The 25,694-nt window shown below is 39.1% G+C and overlaps 1 protein-coding gene across 2 annotated transcripts in view; it reads right to left on the bottom strand.

Moving 5' to 3' along the window:
- Positions 1–5,233: 5,233 nt before the first annotated feature.
- The window catches only part of ANO5 (anoctamin 5), a 56,950-nt gene continuing 36,489 nt past the window's right edge, over positions 5,234–25,694 (bottom strand). For both annotated transcript variants that reach the window (XM_059825706.1, XM_059825707.1), the window contains 14 exons: positions 24,624–24,739; positions 23,552–23,686; positions 22,197–22,302; positions 22,047–22,107; positions 20,252–20,403; positions 16,094–16,168; positions 15,172–15,394; positions 12,476–12,645; positions 11,239–11,336; positions 10,841–10,971; positions 8,892–9,097; positions 7,636–7,817; positions 6,391–6,496; positions 5,234–5,526 (listed from right to left, as the gene is read on the bottom strand). In XM_059825706.1, coding sequence (XP_059681689.1) covers positions 5,305–5,526; positions 6,391–6,496; positions 7,636–7,817; positions 8,892–9,097; positions 10,841–10,971; positions 11,239–11,336; positions 12,476–12,645; positions 15,172–15,394; positions 16,094–16,168; positions 20,252–20,403; positions 22,047–22,107; positions 22,197–22,302; positions 23,552–23,686; positions 24,624–24,739 — 1,983 coding nt within the window. In that variant the 3' untranslated portion in view covers positions 5,234–5,304. The remainder of the gene's footprint in view (positions 5,527–6,390; positions 6,497–7,635; positions 7,818–8,891; positions 9,098–10,840; positions 10,972–11,238; positions 11,337–12,475; positions 12,646–15,171; positions 15,395–16,093; positions 16,169–20,251; positions 20,404–22,046; positions 22,108–22,196; positions 22,303–23,551; positions 23,687–24,623; positions 24,740–25,694) is intronic.

Here is a 25,694-nt window from a genome sequence, read left to right as displayed (position 1 = left end):
GACCTACTAGTGAATGGGTTACATATTTTTCTACTCCTGTAAGACAATGTATTTTACATCAGGTTGGTTGAGATGTGCATGTTCAAAACACTTCTTCTATTTTAGTGCTCCCTACCCTTTTTTGCATAGAATAAACAAGGACTTATTTTTAGAAAGACCCTTTAATCTGGGTAGAGGAAGACACTGAGCACATTCGATGCCTTACCTATTTTTCCAATGCAAAAAGTGCAACCACCAAAATTTCGATGCACCTCTTCATTTACTGCACAACCTAAATGAAGGAATTAAGACTTTTGAAGGGTAACTGCAATTTTTGATCATGGGGAAAGCCGAGCTTGTTCCAGGATTGGTGAGTGTCCCACAAGTTCCCATGCTACCCTTACTTATAAAATATAATTGGCTTTGGATTAAATTGTACGCCCAATTAAACCTCATTACCCATTTACCAGAGGCCTCAGCGGAGGCAAGATTTAACCTCCAAGAGCAAAGCTGGAATTCACCTGCACGCTTTTAGCACTTTCATAATAAATAGATAAATATCCCCTAGATCCTGCATAGCAACAGCACCTTCCTTTGTCTGTCATTTGTTCCCTGCTTTCTCACTTTCCTTTTGCTACTACTTTCTTCTCCCTCCTTCTTAATCAGGTATCAAAAGGACAAATTGTGTTAAGTAACCTATCCCACCTCAGTAACCAGCACCGTGGTAGTAGCAGAATACGCAATTACAGCTTGCCTGTTTTAGTCTTTTCTTCTTTTTTTCCTTTTTTAATGTAGACAAGATTGTTCTATCTCACGCATTTCTTTCACTTGATTACTGCTATTGCATCTCTCTCAGATTATAATTTCAAAATTACAAAGGAAATGACCTACCACATCTGGCAAGTGATGCTGTTCCCAGAGAAGTTCTGGTACCGCGGTGTAACAGGAGGGATGACATGTGCTGATGCTGCTTATTGAGAGCGAGTCATAAACTCAAATCCAGATTCTCTGTGATTTAATCCAAAACCCTACACTGGTGCCAGAAGTGAGTTTTAAGAAAGATTAAAATATGTAGAGGTATTTATGAACAGTAAGACTTTACCTGGCCCTTGGAAAAGCTTTAGCTCTGCCATATTTTCCGGTATACGTGCTCAAAGCTATTTAAGTGCCCGTGGGTGAAGCACTCGCGCTGCGTGTGAAAACTGCTTGTGTGACTGAGTGGGAACTTGAGAAGTCACCTCAGGTCCTGCCATCGCCAGAATAAAAACTGTGTCCAAAGGCTGAAAGGAAAAGCAGCCTGGCTGAAAATGAATGCGTGTTAACACACTGTTGGTACCGCACCTGAAGAAAGATGAAAGTGCCGAGTCTTTTTCACTCAACTGCAGTCTTCTAACGTAAGGAACGTGCAAAGCTCCATTCCCTCATGGCCTATCACCCACTCATGCCATCTCAGTCCATGTGCATTGCCTACAATACATGCAGAACTGAGCACAGGTTTTCCTTGGTAATTCATTCTTAAGAAAATGCAAGAAGACAGAAGAGGCAGTTACACATAGTGATTATCAAGTGGAAGACGGCCGTCAGATGGAGGCTGTCTTCAATAATCTGAGTAAGAAACTTGAGAAGTTGCAGGAAATCTATATACAGCACCCAATGATCCTGCAATCAGTTGCAGACATCTGTATGAATACTTTTCTCCAGGAGGCCCTCTGGGCATTTAACTTTTAATACTACAAGCTCCTCTCTGAACTCTTGGAATTTTCAAAAACAAGTTGACAGCATATTAAAAATAAACACTGCTTTATTTGCCAGGTTAAGATTTCATTAAATGTACATATATAAGTTAGCTGAACGTAATGCTTAAAAAATTTATTCCAACATTAGTGTATCATATATACCGGCAACATACTTAGCAGACAAAAATGACACTCTGATTGCATGACAGTACAAGTCCAAACAAGCAGTACACATGGAACAGTAGGAAAGTCCATCCATTTTCACTCCATTCTGTTGTCTCAAACTGGTATTATTACATAAGAAAGTTAAAGCATAATAACAAAATCTTCTAGAAAAAAACAGTATAGTGTCTTATAGTAGCACTCTTATTTTGCAGTCATTTGCTTAGAACATACCACACTAAGTCTTCCCAAGGTAAAAATACTAAATTTTAATTGGAAAAAAAATAAATCCCTGATTGTATTACACTTGAAAGGCCAATTTTCTTTTTCTAACTAATTCCAATGAAGCAATCTACTGTTGCTTAAATTACAGCAGTTCCAACACAGAACTATCTTCACTTTGGTCGAAGGACACTTTTAGATACTTCTGTTGAACACATCAAAATCAAATATTCCAACAGTAAGAATAAGCACACGGCCAAAGTGACCAGTCCACCTTTCTTATTTTTGTCACTTCTCCAGAACACTTCAGGAAACGTGTATGTATGTGGACCATTATAATCCTAACCATATTAATTATCTTTTGTTTGTCAAAATACCGCTTAATGACAAGTGAAGGCAAACTATTAGGTAAAGAGGTGTTAGACTCATTTTGTTATGTGACATTAGCTCTTAATATGACAACACGTTCTCTTTCCAACAGTTTTTATACATGAAGAAGTAATGCTATGAAGTGTAATGATATATTTAATACATATATATTTCTTTTTAAATAAGGTGATCCCAGATTTTTTCCACTTTTTATTGTGTGATACAACATATGCAAAACATCTGTTTGTATGGCATTAAATAGGAAGGGATCTCAAAAAATATCTTTGAAAGAAGCAGGAAGTAGGGGTCAAAACATCAATTCAAATTCCGGGTCTGCATGCAGGGCTTCTGCACATCTATGCTGTATCCCAAGCTAAGGTTTTCCTCCATCTTGCTTTTAAATAGCATTATTCATTCACCATACATCTATTTTGCTGACATCTTTTCAAGTGTAGTGTAGTAGGACACTTTATTACAGGACCTGAAGAAACTAATGTTCCGTAAGCAGGAATAGTGCATCTAATACTGAATTTTCAAACCTGTTTTCAGCTTCAATCAGATTGTACATTTTGCATAGAAGTATCGTTTTGCATCTCATCACCTTACCATCTGAAGCAATTGTTTGCATTGCTAACAGTAACAAAACCGTGAAATCTAAATTAAGCAGTTTCGTTAACAGTATATGTGCAAGAAGCAGCAAAGTGCTTGCATTGTGAGAATTCTGGTGTCGCATACATAATTGTGGCGACTGATACTCTTTGGCTTATACATTAAGCAGCAGAGCTAATTTATTTATACATGCATTCCTCCAATAAATCCATTACTTCAAATATATCTGAATATCCAAGTCAGTTCATCATGAACATGAATTGCCAATATGCTTGGTTCATCAAGCAAACTTACAGAACGAAGCTGAATAACTTAGGGTAACGAGAAATGTACAACTGCTTCAACTCCTGGACTGGCAGCCAAACCATGTGATGTTTGTTCGAGGTAGGCACTTCAATGTTAAAATTTTCGCTAATAATGACGGTTCCACCCAAGACATCGATTTAAAACTCTGTTACAACATTAAGGTTACTAGCTGAGTATTCCAAGACATAGGCTAGGTCTGCTGAAACAGAATACGGAACCTTAAGTTGAGGCTCTAGTAAACAGTACATCATTTGGCTGATCTGGAATACAAATCTAAATTTTTTTGTGTATACTTGCAAGGAAGTATAGCTTTCAAAGTGCAAATATAGTAACGTTTCTAATCTCTCTAGCTAGTGTACTTCAGCATGAGAGAACTCAACAGTCTGGTGCTACTTTACCTACGCAGTCTAGGTATGAACTGCTCTCTGCGAGCAGTCGGCCCAGCACTAGAACAGAAGTGTGCCAAGGCAGGCATGGTTTGGCTAACACTGTACAGCTATGTGCGCAGCAGGTTCACAGTATCATGATGCCTGCAAGCACACTTGGGAAATATGCATCTCCCCATAGTGATCATTTTCACATCTTTTGCCAAATGCAAATCAACAAGGCACTAAGCATGGAAGTGTTGATATGTTTTAAATATACAGCAAAATCATAAAAATGCGTAACTGCTTCAAATTATAAAATGAGGGCACATTCATAAACAGCTGGTAGCTACTTTGCAGAAGTAGTTATTATATATTCATAAAATCAGTAACTTTGTAGAAAAGCCCCATGACAAAACAGAAAAAAAAGAAATCCTCCTTAAAGATTAGAAAGAAAAAAAAAGAAAAAAACCACAACAATCCCAGGCTCCTATGTATAAGGTCAATAACAACGTAAACATAGAATATGTGGCATGCTTAAAATCTTTTGAATACAAATCCATGTACAACCCACCCAGCTAGATCAGTTAGTGTGGCGGCCTGGCTCCCACCGCACTGTGCAGTCACGCTCCCCAGTATGCACTGAGTACAGACACACAGCTTTAGCCCTTTCTTGGCATTCACAGAGAATCCAAAACAAAGAATTCAAACAAAGGAGCAGCTCTGGCCAAAACTCATGTCAAGTATGATCTTCCTATGGCAGTTTTTGAGAATGAGAAATAAATTATCCGTACTTCTCCAAATTGTATACATCTTTTCAAAAACCACTGTAATTAGATGATTCCACAATATTTGCATTTAAAAAGCAAACTCTTTGGCAGGTGATATCTTTATGAGAATAAATTGTGGGTTTTTTCTCCTTCATTAGTATGTATTAACTGAATTCTGTGCCTATAAATAATTCCAAGTGGAATTAAGCCAATATATCTTTAAAAATAAATTCCTTCTAAAAAGTGTATAGAAGTTCAAAGCTGCAAACAAACTGTTCTTAAGACACAGTGGATACAAAAAAAGCCCCAAACCCTAACCCTTGTATCAGGAGTGTTCTCCTATTTAAATGATCATGTCATCAAACCAGTAATTCTCAGCATTTTCCACAGCAGGAGTCCTCTCCGATATCCTTTTCATTCAGCTGGGATACAGCCTGGAACTTTGCATTTAGCAACAGGGGGAGGGCTTGGTGGTGATGACCTTATCATATCCTGTGAGCCCTTTGAGGGTAACATTCCCTATACTGGGAATCCAAATTGTAGGATTACAAGATTACACTTATTATTCAAAGTGATGGGTAAATAGAAAACAGTGCTGAAGTCATACATTTAAGTAGATTTTCTCAACCTAGAATGCTCAGTAAGACTTTTAAAAGAAAAGTCTAAAATCTTTGGACTGAAAGCAAAGGGTTGAAACTGTCCTATAGCTTTCAAGATGATGCATACTGAGCAAATCACAGATAAAAAAGCTAAAATGAGCTAAATCCGAAACAGTTGTTTTTTCAACTACATTGCTCTGGATAACTCCATTCTCCCCTCTGTGGCGATGAACTCCTTTTCCGTGGCTCGTTTATCACCTTGACACAGTCTCTCCTTCAGTTTTTCAAGTTCATACTCATGTAGGATCTTCTGTGTTAAGTACTTTTCACGTTTTATTTTAGCTTTCACGTCTGCAGGGACATCAGGAATCATCCACGCTACAAAAAATTTGACGATGAATACAACGTGCTGGGGAAAAAAAACAAACAAAGGAAGCCAGGGGAAATGTAACAAGTCATTACCAAAGGAAAGAACTATTGTTTTATCTAACACCAATTAGATTACTTCTCTTCTCATTCGCAAACAGAATACATTTCCTTTGGCTGTCCTGCAACAATACATAAACTAATGTGTATCCGAGATGTGCAAAAGATTAAAACACTTCCTTTATGCATAAAGTTTAATTCCAAACCATTTATGAATTAGCAAACCCAAGAGGAAAGTGTCAGGTTCTGAACCCCTAGCATCTCTTTTTTTTTTTTTTACCTCTGTGTGGTTTCTTAGACAATGCACATTGCTGTGCTGATAACGCTCAGCTACTGAGAACTGGTAAGATACAGTAGGAAAAGTGATGAGAAGAGCACTTTAGCAACTCCCTTTTCCCTTCAGAACCTGCAAGACAGTGGCGTAATACTCAAGTGCCGGTTATCCAAATTATCGATTTAGCTATTTTTAGCCAATATACATCACTGCAAAATGCCTTCTGAACTTTGAATACAGTCATCTCACGTACAGCTCTTTAATGAAACCAGCAGGAGTGAAAGTGCTAGTCCTGGAGGTTCATGTCTCTTCCATCTGTGTAAAGACCTTTTTTATTCTGCTTTTTTATTTGTATCAAATCTAGCAGTCTCCTCAGCTGTTGCCTCTGTTCTTACTCTGAGGTTAACTTCCTGAAGTTAAAAGACCTAGTTATAGTAATCATTTAGGACATGAGTATTACTTAGGGAAGGAATGATTTAATACTCTCAGCAGTTCTATTTTCTGTAACATTAGTAACTACCTAGAGAATCTATAAGGTACCGATTTCAGAAAGAAATTTCGTAAGGAACATACCTCCATAATGATTATAAAGGCCAATTTTGCAGCAAGAATGTGCCAAAACTGCATAGTGTGTAAATATCTCCTCTCATGATCTGGAGGATATCGATAGTCTCTGTACCTGTTGGGTAGAAAGACATGCAAAGGTGAAATGTCATACTCAGTCTGAGACAGACTACAAGCTCAGTGACACTTACAAGCAAATACAGCTGTCACTTAAGGAACCTTTTCATCTTGTTTTAAATGGTCTGTTTCCTTTTGCCGAAAAAGGGTGCCTCTCAATTTGTTTCTGTCTTATGTTTGCTTAAACACCCTCACATTCACAGCAACAGAGCAGAGATGAGGATGTATGCGAAATGAAATTCTGTACATAGGTTACTTTTTTTTCCAGGCAACGATAAATAACACAGGACAGAGTGATGGAATATATCACATAGCAATGGACAAGTATTGAATAAATGTGGCAGGTGTTGACAGATTATGGGCTGGACAGATGCAGGGTTTAACGTAAGGACAGTCTTGAGTACGTGTTCGACACTCACGTGTATAAGTAGGATCAAGATTCCTGGGGCTTTAAAGCTAAACCATCATACAAATGTATCTGCTTCTTAAAGTGTTGTTTGGGGGTTTTTTTTTGGTTCATTTGTTTTGGGATTTTTTTTTTTTTCATCAAATCAATACTTCTCTTTTACCATGGATTTCTCCAAAGTTCTTTCTCAATTCTTCTAGAACCTCCAATGCTTCTTCTAGCTAGCAAGGACTATTTTTTTTAATGAAAGCAGGATGGCCCAGATCCTTGGTGGTATCTAGCACAATAACGATTGACTTTAAATACCATATCTCATTTTCAGCTTTGGAATCTAAACATCCCCTTAATGACATTTCCTTGTCCACTTAGGCATCGCAGCCTGAAAACCTTTGAAAATATAGGCTGAAGTTAGCAAGCTTAGTGACATAAATCTCCCCCGTCACTCAAAAATCAATAGTTTAATTAAGTAAAAAACCAAACCGAATAAAAAACCCCCAACATTAGCAATGAGACTCTCTTAAACAACAAAAAGGTGATTTTTTTTCATTACTGGCATGACCTCTTACCATCTCAAGCACTGCCTTGTTAATAGCTTAAATATTACTTCTCATACTTCAGAATGATGAGAATTACAGCATTTAATTGCTAGTGGACTACTTAGATCTGCATTGACTTTTTATGCTGTATTCTAAACAAAGTGATAAAATATTTATTATTACACCAACACCAACCTGCATATGACAAAGTTTTCTGGATTCAGTTTAGGCTTGTTTCTGTCAGGAAAATCTGAGATTTGAAACACTGACAAACTGTTGTTTATGTATCCAGACATAGGCGAGTCTTCATTTTCAGAATAAGCATAGTAGTAAACTAAACGAGGAATCATATCTGATGTGAATGCAACAATAAAAGCCTGAAAAAGATATCGGAAAAAGAAATTAAGGAAGGGGCACACGAAACTTGTGAGCAGATTTATGAAGGGGTTTTGGTACTGTGTCTCTGTGGCATAAGCCGGGATCTTTTAAGCAAGGGTGAGCACAATTAGGGCATTTTACTTTGGTAAAGATGCTGATGGCAGCCTCTGTTCTAAGGACCAGCCCTCAGTGAACAAAGTATGTGAATAGTCCTTACAAGAGGCACCAAATCCCAAATATCCCCTCATATCAAACTGTCTTCTATCTGTGATAACAGTGGAAGTCCTTAGAGGAAATGGAGTTTTGAATTCTTGTGAGAAAGGATGAACTCAAATCCAGTGTGCGATCACTTTATGAAAGAAGGGGAGCCATTTTCTCCAGCTATATTTAAAAAGGAAACAATGGCTACCAGCACATTTTGCCTGGAAACTTGAGATACTTAAGATGCTCAGGTACCTCGCTAATTAGGCAATACCTGCAGTGGGTTTGATGCCTAAGGCGCTTGCAGATCTGATACCGTTCAATATTCTACATTAAAAAGAGGCAACTCTTTTGCTCAGCAGTCTAATTTACGTTATACTTAGAATGAAATACTAGCATAGCATCTAGTTTCCAGTTTATAAGCAGTACTCTGAGCCATTGCCCCCACAGGGGCATCCAGAAGCAGTTGAACAAGCAGAATTCCCACAGAATAGGCCTCGTAGTGACAAGACAGAAATGTCATCTGGCCGACAGAATTAATCCACCTCTCCTGTCCCCTATAGTCCCCTCTGGGCAATCAGCGTGCTTTATCAGACTAAGCTTCAGACTGGCTTATGCCATTCCAAAACGCTGGGAAACACAGACAAGTGAATGAAAGATTATGGTCCAATGAAGTGTGGATTGGGAGCTGCATGTCGTCAACACAGGGACAAGCTGAACCACCCAAATGGTTTGGCCATATCTCCATAGGGTAACATGTGATAAAGTGAATACTGTTGATGAAGGAGAAAAAGCATCAGCTGATTTTTAAATCTGCAAATTCTGAGTCCACGGAAGAATCAAAGTTGACATAGCACAGTTAACGTACTTACATTAGTGACAACAGACAAGATGGCCATTCCATTCAGGATTTCTTGCCAAACTCCTATGCTATGTGCTTTCGCAGCCACCGGTCTCCTGTACTGAGTGGTTAATTTCCAGGAGTCTACTCGAATCTCCAGGATATTATTCATCAGAGCAAGAAGGGGAGCCAGGGGAAAGGACGCCACAAAAAGAGTAATGAATCCAAACTGAATGACTGCAAGGGAGAAAAGAAAAGTGCCAAAATCTGCCCCTACAAAAGCACCCTGAGGGTGACAATGAAACATGCAAGTTGCCACTTGCAGACAAATGGCAAACTTCTGCCAGGCTGCACAAGAAGTCATCTCCAGTCCTGGCCGGAGCTAAGTGACAACCTGCCCCAGCCCTGAGACTTCTCTGGTCTCTTAGGGATGCCGTTCAGCAGCACCCAAGGGAAGAACAGGGCATTCGGGTCCTGCCAAATGATGCTGCCAGCAGTGCTGGTTACTAATTCTTTCATGGTGCTGCAGTACTCTCACGAATGGAACTTAACTGTAGGGGAATGGGAATGTACTCATACATCCAATTTCTAAATTATGAGTAAGGAACAAAAACAGGCGAGTTTTCCTCTCCTGCAGTTTGTACAGAGCAAGCGCGTTCTCCTTTTACTTATCAGCTACAGTCCTAAATGAAAAAGAGGAAATACTTTCACTTTTGTCACAACCTTACCTCCACCCATCGTTACTGGTTTAGTCAAAACATTAATAGCAATTCTGTATGTAATAGTTCCATTGGTGAGTCTTAACGTTAGTTTAAGAATTGCAAATAAAATACACAAATGATCCCTTTAGTCATTACCAAAATGAAATGTCCCTCGGTACAGAATGTGACAGTCCTCAGTGCAGAGCCAATATTGCCTCTGTGTTTTAAAGATAGGAAACAGAACATCTTGTCTTGTTTAGGCAGTGGATAAAAATAAATTCCCATACACCAGCCATCAGCTCTTCCATGATTTCAGTGATGTGTTCTTCATCTTAGACAAGCAACAAAATTGCTTCTAGCTTAGCAGCCCCAGGACAATGTTGGAGCATATTGGTTCAGTTCTGATTCAGGAAGAGCAAGGACATCTATTAACAGGCATGGCTGACAACACTGATTGTTCTGAGTGTACTGATCAAGATCACAGCCCTGTATGAAATATCATGAAGTGTATGAAGTGACAATAATAAGGCTACACATCTCTAGGCAATCTGAAACGCTTAAAATTAATTCTGTAGAAATAAAACAATACAAAGGTCCCCTTTTCAACCAATTTTGTCCTTCTAATAGATAAATACTGATTTTTTTTTTTAGTGTCTTTTAGATTTAGTTTGGCTTCAGTTTCCAGTTTTAGTTTCTCAGCTTTTGTAAACTGATTTCATATACTGCTTTGTAAACTAATTTCATATGCTGCCCTGTTCACTTTACCTTTGAAAAATCCTACTCTGTTACCCATGCTCCCTCTGCTGGTCTACCCGACTGTATCGAAGCACTCATCAGGGCAAACGTAAAACCAGACAGATTCTCCCTGATCCAATTTGTAGATCTCATATCTGCAGTACCCATCCTACAGCGTATTTAGCACTCATCCTATACTTACAGTTTCCACCGACATCAGCTGAGAATATGCTTGGGAACAACAACAGAACAGACACCGAGACAGCTGGCTGCACCAAGAATAATGTTCCCCATTCAAATGAGGGAAACAAACAAGTCTTTGCGGCATTTCTGTGAAATTCCCTGCAGTCCAAGACGCAAAGGCAGCTTTTTTTTTTTTCAGTTGGAATGACCTATTTAATAATTTCCAGCAGTTAATCATCTTTTGCTTACCAGATGAAAATGGTGGCATCAACCCATAATAATTAGTTGAAAAGCTCTTTTTTTGAAAGTGTCAGTACAAGGTGTCTTGTCCTCAATTCCAAAGGTGTATTTTTAAACTTACCCATTTCCAGATATTCATAGAACAGGCCTAAGGCTCCAAATATCTGCAGATCATGGTCTTGCTCCCAACGACTGTATAAATTTTCTGGATTATTTCTGGCTTTCCGGCGACCCCACCAGTTACAAATCCAGCTGTATATGCAGAAAAAAGTTAACACTGAGAGAAGCAGATCAAGTATCCTTTTTCTCTGAGCAAGCTCCTGGTTGCAACATGCTTTTACAAGCAGGGCTTTCACAAAAAGAGGCCAAAAGCCTCTACGAAATGAGTCCACTTGTCAGAATTTGTGCTTAGTTTACACAATTTTTCTTAGCTTCTTCATACGGAAATACTTGTTATCACTCCTTCCAAGAATTGCCTCTGTCTATAACATGGGTGTCTCAGTATAAGAGATAACTTACGGTACAATGGCCTCCTGGATATTTCCCCAGATCTGTTTGCCAGCCATGACTATGGTGAGCTGTGTCGTCAATTCTATCAAACAGCCCGCAGGATCGCACTGGCAAGAGACAAACTGGGGGTTAGTGGACATGAATAACGTGTTACCCAGATGAACTATATTCTATTACTGTATAAATGAAAGAAAGAAGAGGAGTTCTTAAAACTTGTTAGGACAATTCTTAATTTTCACCTGGACTGCCAGCTAAGATAACCCTCTCAGGAAAGCTGTTACAGAAGGGCTTTCAATGCTTGATGTGCTTGATAAAAAAAAACAAACCACCAAAACACAACAATCATCTAAAGACAGAGTAATACAGAGATGCTTCAGGCTGACCACAGTGCAGAAACACAAAGACAGGTCAGCAGGATCCGCATGCGGCAGCCACCCCGCAGCCCCAGCAAGGTGAATCTACGGCGCTCGGTTAGCTCTCAACACCCGACCAATCCTGACCTACCGAGCACCTGCATTTTCTATTCATATCCCTACACCAGAGGTATTTAAATACCTGCCAGTATCTGGTCTCTGCTGTTTGCTGAGGACACTAGTTTTAAGGTTTCAACTCTTTATTGAGACCTTCTTAAGAATTTAGCAGCCAGACCAGTATTAGGAGATACTCTATCAGTAAGAACACTGCATTACTTCACTGTATTTTGCATGAAGTTTTTCCTCCACTATTGACTCCCAAGAAATGCTTCACATTAAATATTTTATTTCACCCCTGCACAAACAACATAATTAGCAATGAAATGAGGGGAAAAAGCAAAAGCTTACAGATCTGCCTCTTACCGAACGGTTTCTCTGAAAATCTAGTGCCTCAAAAAGCTTAATCAAGACACCCAAAAGCCAGAGACCATTTCCATTTATACTAACTTTCTTCAAACTAAAGGATCACTTTTAAGACCTATGGCGAGTTCCACTGGTATTTCAGGAGAACTGGGGCCAAGAAAAGCTTTTTGATTTTTCTCCCTTATGACTGAGAGCCAAGATTTTCACTGCTGGTGCTTCCCTGACTAGCAACAGCAGGAAGAGTCCTCGGAAGCCCCCCCATCAGCTTCAGGATGACCAGCTGAGGTCCAGCTCATTCCAGACCAAACCTGCAGCTGGCAATTTATGACTGCACAGGTTAGAGGGGGTAAAGAGTTTAACCTAGTTTATTATTATTATTATTCAGTCCACCTTATTCAAGAAAGTCCTACCTCTTCATTTCGCCAGCGATTAAACATGTATGTGTAGGCACCTGGGTAACCAACAAACTTCCCTTTGAAGAAGGCCACGTAGAAGCAGGATGAATAGTAGTTGACAAACTGGAACAGAAACATTTTCATAGTGAGCCTGTTCTCATACTCCATATGAGTTCTGGGAATCTCTGTGAAACCAGAAAACAGTAATTTTATTTGCCTTTATTCCCTTTAAAATGATATAGATTCATAAATACTCATCACCCACAGTGCCTTTATATCCCAAAGGAAAAAAGAAAAAAAAGAAAACCACCTACAAACAGTTCAGCAGCTGGAATTCCTGCTCTCAGACACCCTGCCCCAAATTTACAATGCACTGCTCTGAGTAGATGGGCAAGGGAAATTCTTCCTTGAAACACTTATAAGCTTCAACTTCCCCTTCTTTGTACTCTCCGCTAGCACTTGTCCATCCCAAAATCTTACACTATTTTTAGGAGATCCAAGATCAATCTCAAACATTAACTAGCAGGGTCTTCTAGACTATGGAAATTTCACTGTTGGCAATGCACATGATAAAGAATATTTTTTTTTTTTTGTGGTAGAGAAGTATGTGATAGCATTGTTTTTTTCAGTATGCTGTATGTGTGTAACTTATATCGAAATCAGCAGAAACTGGATGGGTCCTGTGCCTCTGAGAGATGAGACTCATAGTGGGGGGAAGGATACAGGCATCTCGGTGGTACTGAACATCACCAAGTGTTCGCTTAAGATTTTGCTGCCTTCGTAAGCACATTCTCCATCATGTTTACATTTTTAAAGGTAGCAGGAAGCGCTATGCACATTATTGATAAAATGTCCTGTTAAATAATAACATAAAGCCAATTCAAGCTGGGAGAATGGGGAAGAAAATACACCACGAGCATTCACGTCCCTCTGAATTGGTCAGGACCTGGCAGACGTGTTGAACTCACCCGCCCCATGGCAAAGTTATTTTATATATCCAAGTAAATTAACGTTTCCAAGCTTGGCCTAAGTTTGCATGACAGAAGGTATTTACTGGGAACCTGACATCAAGAGTGTACTACAGAGAAGGCAGTACTCAGGTGAGGTAGTCTGCCTAGGTTGCAGCTCATTAAAATACTTTTATTGTCAGTGAGCTGTTCAAATGTTTACGTCACTCGATGCTCAGCGCACCAGAGGTAGGTTATACCCGCACGTCTGAAACCGAAATCTGGCCTAACCTTTTTAAGGAATTCAAGGGTGAGAAGAGTTAGAACAGACAATCCTGACAGCCGCAGCCAACATTTCATACCCCGGAGCCAACCGCGTCTCTGAGCCTGGGCTGAGCGCGGCTGCCAGAGGAGGGCAGCAGTCCCACAAAAGTGAACAGATTTATTTTCCCCCTCTGCAACTGAGAACCACAGGTAGTGCTGACACTTAAGAAGTTAATCCTCCACACTTACAAGCAGCAAAATAACATTACTGAGCCTTCAGGCTTGTAATTCATGCCCTTCAAGAAAGAAAGATTAAGAAATGAGGATTTTCTGGTTTGGTTTTTGGGTTTTGTTTTGTTTTGGGGTGGGTTTTTTGGTGGTTTTTTTTTTCTAGGGGCAATTTTACTTATTACTTGTTCTGTCCTCCTTTGGTCTAATTTGGCCAAATGAGAGAAACAATACAGATCTCAGACAAGAGATGGTCCATGATAAATCAAAATAAACCCAATGCAACATCCCATTAAGTTTCTGCAACAAACACCTTTCAATTCTTGATTCCACTTGTAAGACCTCATAAAAAAGATCACCCAGCTGTTTTTGACAGCTGTACAAACTACAAATACGTAAGACTTTCAGCTTCCCCCCCCTCAGCTGAATATTCTGCGATTTTTTATTTCTATAAAGCACCTGCAGGGACTTGTACATCTAAATCATTAAGGGCAAACAAATTAAAATACATGAGAAGGGCTCTAGGGAAGGATATTTCCAGCAAGCAAGCAACAGCCAAACATAAAATCTGCTACAAAAGTAATAGATCCTTCTGGGCCTGCCTGCCTGCCGGCTCCTCCAGCTCCGGAGTGAGCCTACTGCAGGTAACGATACCAAGGGCTATAGCCACAGCGACACATCTTGGGCCCAACTTCACAACCTGCTCAATCTCTGCCTTCAATCTGTATTAACACCAAATCTGTAAATCCATAGCTAGGGGAAATAGTGTCAAGAGAAGACCCTGGCAAATATACTGTCCTAGCCCATCCCCCAGCCTCCTACCTTTTCCCCCCAAAGTAAGAAACATGATTATTTAGTCTTTTTTCTTGTAAAGATGGCTGTGAAAGCTGTGATCTATTTTTAAAACCTATCTTCAGGATTTCGAAATTTTGAAATACTGATAAATCAAGACAGTTTGATCTTGCTTTGGTGATGACTCTAATATAACACATGGTAATTTTTAATTATGTTCAGAACTATAATTGTCTCTGTAGACTAGTTTTAATACAAGCAAACATTATACTAAGAGAAACCAGCTTATGATAACTATTCAAAGGCAGAGAAAACCGTTCAGTATGGCCATGGATACAACTGAGTCATTGCTGCAAGCTACGGACTAATGTCCCAGTGCTCCCACTGTGCCCGAGTTGAGAACAACTACATAGAGCACCTCTAGATAGGTTCTGCCTTTAGCGATTCCTTGCAAGTTTTGTCTTCACGTACACTGCTTACCCATATCAGTAATCCAGATGGCTATTCTCTCATATAAGAAATTCAGTATCATGATGATGACAAAATTCAGGCATGAGGCTGTGACTGAAGTTGCTAGCTGAGGGGTCAGTAATCCACTGATGGGCTGTAAAGTCTGAGTGTTCTCCATCAGGCTGGCAAAGGCAGCATACACCGCAAGACGATACACAATCACAGCTATCATGCTAGCTATAATCAGTGACACCTAAGGAAAGGACAGAGATTTGAAATACGCTTACAGCTCAGTATAGCTATATGCATGCAACTTTTGAAATAAGATGTAAATCATCATGCTTTGTAGTTTTTAGATTTTATTCTTTATGGGTATGAGTTCAGCAGCACTGAAATGCGAAGTACACAGGCAAAATACTTTGTTATATTAGATACGTTAAACCCAACAAATTTGTTTTGTTAACACAAGAAAAGCAGACAATCTAATACCAATAATCAAAAATAATAAACAGTGCAAAAGGATACAGACTCACAGAAACGGAGATGGAAGGGACAAGTTAGATTATATTGCCCACCCTGAAATTCACTCTGCAGATATTTCTACAGAGGAATATGTAGATATTCCATTGTAGTGACGAATACTTTCTTTTTTTTGTCTTTACTACAAATTTTTTCAGTATGGTCTGCTAACAGCACGTAAGCCAGAGAAAAAGTTATCCCTATGCTAAATGTCCAATCAAATTACTAATTAATGACAGATTTCCAAGGTTTGTTTTTTTTTTTTTCCCAATCTGAATTGAAGCGCATTTTGCATGACAGCAGGAAATCTGCAGGACAACAATAAAAGCGTATGTTACTATCACAATTAAAACCAGTTTGTGTTAATGTCATGATTAGTGATGATCAGCAACTCTGATAATGTGTTAAAAGGACAATTCAAAAAGATGCTCACCCAGAACAACACTGTAGTTCCTGAGATGCAGAACCGCACAGCCTGGCTAGTTATAGGCAAATAAGGCTCCATCTCCTGAAACAGTCAAGCAAGCACAGCACAGTTCACAAATCCATAATCTTATCCTAACATCAAGCAGCACACAGAGGTCTCATCAGCTGTGTGGAAGTGCCCACATCCGAGGAAAACCACTCAGAACCCCCCTCTGTCAAAGGGCAGATACGACATGATTTTGAATATATAGGGGGGTAAAAAAAAACAGATAAGGATAGAAGTGGCCATAACAAAGCTAAAAGTAAAGACAGTACTTGGAAAGAATGGTTAAACCTTCGCAAAAATGAATCAGTAGCTGAAGGTAAAGGACCACCTCCTTCTGGTGGGCAGCCGAAACCATTCCCTTAGGTGAGCAGGACAGAACTATTGCTGTAATGCTCGGTCAGCCGTCCTACAGCTCCGAGTCCAACACTGGACTCAATTTTAAGGAATTCTTCTTCATGTCAAGGTTTCTTAAAATGGTCATTTACTTGGATGTACCATGTTTTTCCACACAGCCAGAGAGCGTTTTCCTCCACTCCTTCAATTTTTTATTTTTAATTTTTCGTTAATTGAAGAAATGGCTACATTTATCGGTTGCCACTCTCTGCTGCAGCATCAGGCAGCTAGCTCTTACCCAAGCGAGTATCCCCATATAGCACATGAACAATTTTCCATGTTCGTGTAAAGTTCTCTTTTTCGCAACCAATTCTAATTCCTAAAATATCAGATTACATGTATTAAGAAAGGAACATTTAAAAACTCATGCCAGTGGAAGAAGATTTAGTAAAAAATTATCTGAATTTGATAAATCTTTGGGACAAGGCATTGTAGTATGCTTATGCTCCTCTTGGACAAAGGGGCACCAATTACTATGGGCGAGCACAATATTAAGTTTATTATCAATAAGTATATCAAAGCAGGAAATGCTTGTTTCAACAGAAGATATTGAACCTGTAAAACGTTGTTGAAGGGAGTTTATCTTGTGTTGCACAAAAGCCCAGAATGCGCCGAACGCACTGGCATAACGCGGTGTAATTATACGCTGAGTGCAACAGCCACAACCGCGCTGCACGTTTCTCCCTGACACAACCAAGCAGTAGCAGTTGTTTTACAAGCGTTGCTTCTCGATGGCGATATTCTTCAGTCAATCAGCACACTCACACCAGTATGATTTTATTTGAAGTGTAATGTGCTGGTCTCTCAGGAGAGATATACACCACCTGTATCTGCCTAAGTATACTTACTAAACACAATTATCAATACTGCAGTCTCAAGCCACAACAAGTTGATGATGATAACAGTTAAAGGCTCTATTAATAGAACTATAAAAAAAAAAGCTGAAGATACAAGCACAGATATCAGGTGGCTTTACATAGGCTTATAACATTTTATACCTATTATGCATTAATAAATGATACCTATATTTTATACTGAGAACAAATATTTTGCACATTCTAGGCTATACAACAAGTTTTCTACTTTAGAACAAAATGTAGGCAATAACGTGCAATGACAGAGCCTAAGTTAGAATGGAATGCTTCATTATTTATGTAAATTAAGATTCTACTGTAATCAGCAAAACCAGCTTTTAGCTATGACCTAGCTAAATAGTTTAGCATCGTGACCAAATGAGGCGTTAATTAAAGCCTCAAGATGGGCAATGTCTGTTTCAGTGCACCTAGAACTTTGAATCATGGCCAGAATAGTGAGGAAACAATTTTCTGAGCAAAGCCAAGCCAGTCTTGGGATGCAAGAAACTCAGCGACCTGTATCCATATTATCTTACCAGTCTGCAGAATTAATTGAAATCACTGTCCTTCCATGCGTTCAGTATTGCACATTATCTAATGAAAGGAAATTACACTACAGCATGGCTAACCTGTATGGTTTGCTATAACTGGGTATCGATAAGGATCACTGCTAAACCCTGCCGCACAAAAGCTTCTGAAAATCCACCAAGGTAATAAATTGATGTGTCATAAAATAAAGGATTGTACGGTCATTGAATTTTTATGGTAATTGTTAACGCAGACTTAGAAAGCACAGAACAGTGCAGGATCTCACTCTGAGGTAAGAAAAATATACTACGGTCCAACTTCTCTTTCCAAAATAAAGTACAAATAAACCATCCTACCTAAGAGATCTGCATGAATTTAGAGAGAGAACAACCTTCTCCCTCAGGACAATTACACAAACAGACCTCACCCATGCCATCTTTGGCTGTAATCTGCTGCAGCTGATTCACCTCGCTGGACTACGAGTTTTGGTCCACGCCGTACGTAACCAGTGCCTACAAATCAGCCCATTACTTCCCTGTCCTCACACGATTACCCCCCGCTGCAGCCCGTTACTTCAGAGCACGCAAGGGCCCTGAACCTCCTGTGTGATTTGCCCCTGCTCTTCCCTGCAACTGCAACAGAACTGCAGTGGTTCGGCTGGCTTTGGTCACTGTGCAGCTATGTAAGTGGAGGTTTTGAGCTTAAGCATACACAGGGAAGCAAACTAGCAAATAACATGCAACAGGCAGGCATCTGTTTTCAATTAGCTGAACTAGCTAATCAGAAATTGATTTACCTGAAACTGCTTTCCTGAGCATGCAGAAATCAATACCTCTGCAGAGCTACACTCAAAATCACAGCGCATGGCTATCTGCGTGACTACAGCGTACAAGTTACAGGTATAAGAACAACAGGATTAATGCTGCATGTGCAGAAGGGGAAGGAGAGACAGAAAAACTGTCTCTCATGAGAAATAAGATTAGTGTATATATTTCCTAATAATTAAGGAGAGAAACCCCGGAAGACAGGGCTACTGTTTATATAACAATGATGCTTCCCATGTTCTGGCTAAGCTTCTATTTCTTTTCTGAAGACTGTGTTATCTAAGTCTACTTATGACTAGTAAAAATAAGTTATTTTTATACAATTCTAGGAAGAGGAAAGATGATTTAAAAATACGCCAAATTGAGGTGGTAGCTGTTGTATTGGAATGCAACCATCTGATCCCCTAAATTTGTCAAATAACTCCTACCTAAATTAAATTTAAATGAAGACAATTAACATCTAATAGGTATTTACATAGAGCATTTAACAGAGTTAAATAGTGTGGTTAATTGTATCTCAATTAGATTTCAAACACAGGGCTTCAGCAACCTTCATCTCTCTAGTGTTCCCCAAAGCGGTTGTCTACCAGAAATAAAACCACAGCTAGCCCCACTTTTGTATCTTTAGATCAAGACGACTGCTCCTTTCTATGTTGTGCAGGGACGAGAAAGAGTGCTTTTAAAGGCGTGAAGATTTCAGAGACTGCTACCTTGAAACGTGAAGGACACGGTAAAGATAGTGTTAGCGAAGTGAAAGCTATAAACTTTGCCTTTGTATTCCTGATTTAATATATCAGTTTCCTGCGGAAATTAAAATCAATAGAGGGTAATTAATGAAAGTTATGCACACTCCAGAGGCAAACCCCGCCATGTTCTCATTTATTCTGTGTCAAAAGCCTAAATAACAGAAGACATCTCTTGGACCATGGCTCTCTTCCGGCAGATGGGGCACGCATGTCCTGTGCAAGAGGAGGCCGAAGTGCTGAGCGCCCTCTGTTACTGTTGCCTTCAGACCGGAAAGCAGGACAGCCACACCGCAGTGGCCCTGCGCCAGGGTCAACAGACCCTGGAAAGGTAGGGCTATCAGCTCCAGAATTTATTGACGCTAACACAGCTACCCTGCTTTTGGCAGTTGAAGCGTTTCTCTCTGATACTAGTCAATCAGCACGCGAACATCGCCACTCATCAACTGGATGCCTTTAGCGAGAAAACAATGTGTTCCCAAATTCTGCTTTGAAATTCGATGCAATCCATTGTGATCAGTGAGGGCAAGGTTGGCATCGCGTTCTACATATTTAAGCCAAACTCACTGCTACTGTGAACACCACTCTGTGTAGATGCAATAGCTGAGGGTCTGCCCTCCTCCAGTACATATCTGCAGCATTGCTTATGTGTGTCACACAAATCTTTACCTAGCCATGAGATACAGACTTGTTCCTGAGGCAGAACTCGCACATTATCAAACTATCTTTCAGCACACAACTGAACTTGCATGCCCGTCAACCCAGCAGGCTCATTACCTGAGTTACAGGATTCTTCTTCTTCTGGGTACACTTTGCCTCGTACTCAGGCCTCAGCTGGAGTTGTTGCTGTTCCTCTTCAAAATCAACCAAATCCCACTCATATTTCAGTCTAGCCTGCCGCCTCTTCCAAAACTCCAAGAAAAGTGTAACTGCAATTTGGAAATGTTAAAATACAGTTAAGGGAGAAGTGAACAGGTTCATGAACCGAGTTAAACTTATTTCTGCACTGGCTTCTATTCTGCTGTCTATTATTTATCCTCACAGTGGGACCCATCTATTTTTATTGACTACCTGTTAAAGTTCACAGCTAAGACCATAATAAGGATTAAGTAATTCATTAGCTAATTGAGTTCCAGAAGTGGATGACAAGGAAGATGCCAAGACAGGATATGGGTATTTCCACAGTTATGATGACCATGTTCAATTATAGTTTAACTACTTGTCATATGCAAATAGCAACACAGAATTAATGAAGGAACATGATAATTCAACTAACTGCTTGTGTATAAACCTGTAACACATGAGTAACTACCACAAATAAGCAGAACTGTTTTCAAGTAGTATGTTCAAAGATTTCTGTTGCTTTTTGATGATTATTTGATATCACGGTCATTTTAAAGACAGCAACTGTTTCACGCTTTTCATATGATCAAGAGTGAGGCTGGCTTAAGAAATTTTTAAGACACTAGAGGAAACTGCTTTCAGATATGAAATAAACAACTACAAAAGTTATAATATTATACAACATTTAAAAAGCCTTCTATAAACTACTTAAAAATGTAAACCTTTGGTAATCTGATTGTTCCTATTTGAAATGGAGAGGCTTTACAGTTTACACAAACACAGGAAAGCTTATCTTCTGCAGTTCTAAAATCTTTTGCTGGTACTTTCTGAATGACTAATCCATGTCACTCAAAGGCTAGTGCTTAAAACCAAGAAAAGTTTAAGAAAACAGCCATGCAACATCATCTTATTAGATTTTCTTTTTGAGAATTCTCTACGATAAAGTTAGTGGCTAGGTCGTCCGATAACAAATACACAGAGAGATATCCTATTAGCAGAGATCTTTATGCATTAATGAAATATCTATATTCAAATAGAAGATTTAATTATGATATTGTATATGATATACACAAACAGTAGGAAACGGGGGACAAGATATTTAAGGAAATAAGAAACAGTAACTACACTATCCTGCACCTATAAACCTTCACAGATTTTAAGAAAAGAACATGTATTCAAGACAATACGATTTTAAAGTCTGAACAAGTATCCCTTGGTGTGAAACCATAGAGACAGTCAGGAAATCCACCTATTTCTACATCATCAAAACATACTATAATGTATGAACTTCACTGGAGTTGAAGCCCACTGATTCTCATCCTAGAAGTGCTGCTAATTAAGCGGTAGTCCAGACCACCATCCAGTCAAAGGACACAAAAGCTCTCTACTCCCTCACCAGGACACTGATAACGTGCAGGCCTCAGCAGAGAGGACTTTTACAAGGACTACATAAGGTTGGACCACTCTGTCTTAGGTTACGAAGGAAAGAAAAAAAGTTAGCCGTTAGAGTACACAATGCTTATGATAGCTTAGATATATCTGCTGGATTTTTTTGGTTAAGTCCAATCCCTCTGTAACTTGAAATTATTTTTACTCTTTCATCACTTTTGCATCTGAGGCAGGATATTAAAGCGAAGCCATTATTCCTCTTTTCCCAATTCCAGTGTCCCTCAGCAGTTTGATCAAGATCTCCTTATTGCTTGACATAAAACTTATCCAATACACTCACCCCATATGCCCATGAAAATGGCAAAAAAGAGAGTTGCCACGTTGTCAAACAAATGGGAATACTGCAACAGAATACACAGGAACAGGTCAGTACCAAACCAGTTTTCAGTATGAACAAAAATGACAAGCGGCTGGAGAATGAGACACAGACCTCTGAGGACTCGCAGGTGGTGTTTAGCCTCCAGTACTCACACTCTCGGTCACAAAGAGGGCACATGATGATCTCTCCTCCAATTGCAGGGTCACAGATTTCTTTGCTGAGGAGAAAATATCATACAGTATCTGTTTTCATAGCATCTTAAGAGCTGCTGTATGAAATTCATTTAAAAAAAAAAAAATGAAGAGCTTCATTTGCTCAAAGCTCAACATCTACAGCTTCACAGAGAAGATGCCAAGTCTCATCACGTTCACTGGTGTTAACCTGTAGTTGGTCAGGGCAAGCCAAGAAATGTAGCAGCTGCTACAAGGAGGAGAACTAGCAATTCACTTGGTGTGGGCTTTCTGATTCTATCAGTAATGAATCAGACGTCCTTAAGGAGCCGTACTGCACGTGCACTGCTTTCAGGTGAGATATAAACCGTATTATTTCTCATCAGGTTAGTAACGCATTCAAAACACCTTTTCTAAAAGCAGAGATATTAATTCAGCTTTGCTGTCTACACTAAAATTTGCTACTTCAATTTAACTACTACGGTGGGCAAAGTTAACAATCCTATGACAGTCCTTCAGTATCCAGAGAAATCTGAACATGCGTAGCAGTATTCCCAGCTGAATTCTGAACCTAGTTAAATCTAAGTCTCAAAATGACACAATTCAATAGAATGGATGAGAATTTTATCCTGTTATTCATCTTTTATGATTAAAGCTCAAAATTTTCTGGAAGACTTCTTAAAAAAAACAATAAACCATTGAGCAATGAAATGTCAACCCTCTTTTTCTTCACCCCACCTCCCCAAATCCCTGAATACAATAAATCTTGGGATCCTTGAAAAAACAAATACAATGCTTATTTTAAAAAAAAGCAAACTTTCGCTTCTGAGATACCAGATCCCTCTTTGACGGGAGAACACTGCTTATCTGTACTGTACTCACGCTTTCGGTAGTTAGTACAAATGATGACCTACAAAAAAAGGTCAACAAACTACTCTGCAAGATAGATGAAAATATAAAAGCTTAAGGCAACAATAAACACTTCAAACAATCTTGAGAGATGTCAGTGGTACTCTTAGGATTTTATCTGTTGCAGGTAATCCAATATAAAAAGCTATTGCCAAATGGTAATAAAATACTGCTTTTCACCTACAAATTGAGTCTTACTAATTAATAGTCACAAGTTCTGCATTAGCTGTTCACCACCGTTTCTGTCAATAAAGACCGCTGAAGAACAAATTTGTCTGCTCTGACAAGTTTTAAGAGCTTGTTACCCGTTCTTTTGCAATAACAAAGTTTTCACATCACTTAGCTTTTGCCATTGTAAGCCCAGGAGATTTTCAATATTACACTCACCTGCTCATATTTTCATCCATTGTAAACAAGCCATAAAGAAAACAGATTAAGCCAACAACTGCTGCAAGGAATAACATCTCAGTGTAAAATCCTAGCCAGGCAAAATAGATTCCAATCTTCTCACCATAGTACTTCCTGAACACAAAAAATTGCAATTAATAGGAATACAAAGCAAAGTTTAAAACTGCAACACAGCAAACTGGCCAGAGTCAAAATGAAACACTTGGCAAAATTCTCATTTAACAGAGGAATAAATGCCTTGATGTACACTAGAAAAATGGGACTTGAAGCTAGCTGTGAGAAGTTACACAAGCTGAATGAACACAATATATGGCCTCTTTTGACTCTTTTTTCCTCCTAGCAGAAGCTCCAGCTTCAAAAAAAAAAAAAAAAAAAAAAAAAATCAAATCACTCTTTCCTCTTCCCACGGGATAACGTAAATGAAGATTTACCTTTTTGACTTTCCAAGGAGTTATACAAAACAAAACTGGGCACAACAGTTCTGATCATACGGTTACAACTAACGGGTAATTCACAGAAATACAACTGGTTGCGTTACGAATGGGGCAACTGTAACCCATGAATAAAAGTAATGGTTTTGTTATATCATACGAGCTGAATCAAAGAGGTCTTGGGTGAGGTTAGTTTAAATTTGCGTTTAGTACTGAATTAAGAGTCAAGCTTCAGAAACTGATTTTATCAATGTTTTTTCCAGTCTGTGTTGAAATTTCAAAATTTCACATCCATCTTTAAACACTGGGGCAGACATTGATTACAAAATGCAAGGTATTCGTCGTATGTGTTCCTCTACAGCTGAATTATCTGTAATACACCTGACCCCAGGAGTGCTGGCTAGATTGAAAGAGGCTTGATTTGAGATAAAGCATTTTTCCAGTTGCCAATAAAAACCTGTGTCGTGTCCTCCAAGGACCTAGTGCCCAGCTGAGTATCCCATGCTCATCGGATCTTAGAAGCAGTAAAAATTTCCCAGCAGGATCAAGCTATGAATGAATACACGCTCATATTACAGTGAAAACCAAGTAAATATAATAAAACACAGGCAGTATTTTACCTGATGAGGTCCAAAGGCTGTTCTTTGTAGAACCGCAAGAAACGGGCCCACTCCATGTAGAGCGTGTATCTCTCATTGTCACAGTTTGGATCATTTGCCTTTTTCCAGTACTGGCACTGTGAGCAAATCAGAGTAAAGGCAAAACACCTCATCGACAGACTCAAGTACTACATCAAAAGAAATGAACATTAATGACGATGATGCAGCCCTCTTAAGATTATGCCACTTAAACTAATTTGAAATTCAAACTTAGCACTTTACTTGACCACTTTATTTAAGTAGAACCCTTTCTATATGTTTTAAGATAACAGACATTTTCAGAAAACATTTATCAATCTTAGACATTAAGTCAACCTGTACCATAACCACATCACGTTGCTTTACACCAGTGTTGTGCTGGTACAACAAACTCATTTGCACGGGTAGATTACTGGAGTGAATGGTTTGTTCCTTTACACTGGTGTAGCATATGCAATTGCAGAAGTTCAAGCTTCCCTAAAGTACAAAACCACCATTTTACTCCCGCTTCCTTAAAAATAATGCAAATTTAAATCCTGTTCTCTGTACTTTTGAATCAGGATCTCATTGGAAACTGCACAGCCAAAAGCATTTCACTGAGAGATGTAAACTAGGGGATATAAATTAGAGTTGTTTCCTGCCTCCAGCCATAACACTATAACGTACTCCGTGCTGCGGTTTCTCAAGCTGTAATATGCAAGGACATGCAAAATGAAATTCCGACACTAATTAACTTCAGTGGTGTTCATCACCATCATGTATCTATCTACCTGTCAAATACTAAGAAAATGTTGGAACTTCATCCGTTTCCTAGAAATTAAACAGTGCAAAATAACTGCAGTTTCTGACAGCTCTTGTAATTTTATTTTGTGTCGTAGAACTCTGCCTTTAGAAGTACTTGGCTATCTTAAAGATTCAGCTTGTGATCTTGATTTTCCTTTTTTTCTGAATGTCTCTCAATCACAAAGGAAAGCATGGAAATTGGTCTCCAAATAGAAATCAAGAATTTTAAACAACTTCAAGTTTGCATTTTTAAAATATTTTAAAAGGTCA

Source organism: Gavia stellata, chromosome 17 (genome assembly GCF_030936135.1).
Source record: "Gavia stellata isolate bGavSte3 chromosome 17, bGavSte3.hap2, whole genome shotgun sequence".
NCBI classification, from domain to species: Eukaryota; Metazoa; Chordata; class Aves; order Gaviiformes; family Gaviidae; genus Gavia; species Gavia stellata.
Note: the sequence above shows the minus strand (reverse complement) of the source record. Positions and strands in the feature narration are given on the sequence as shown.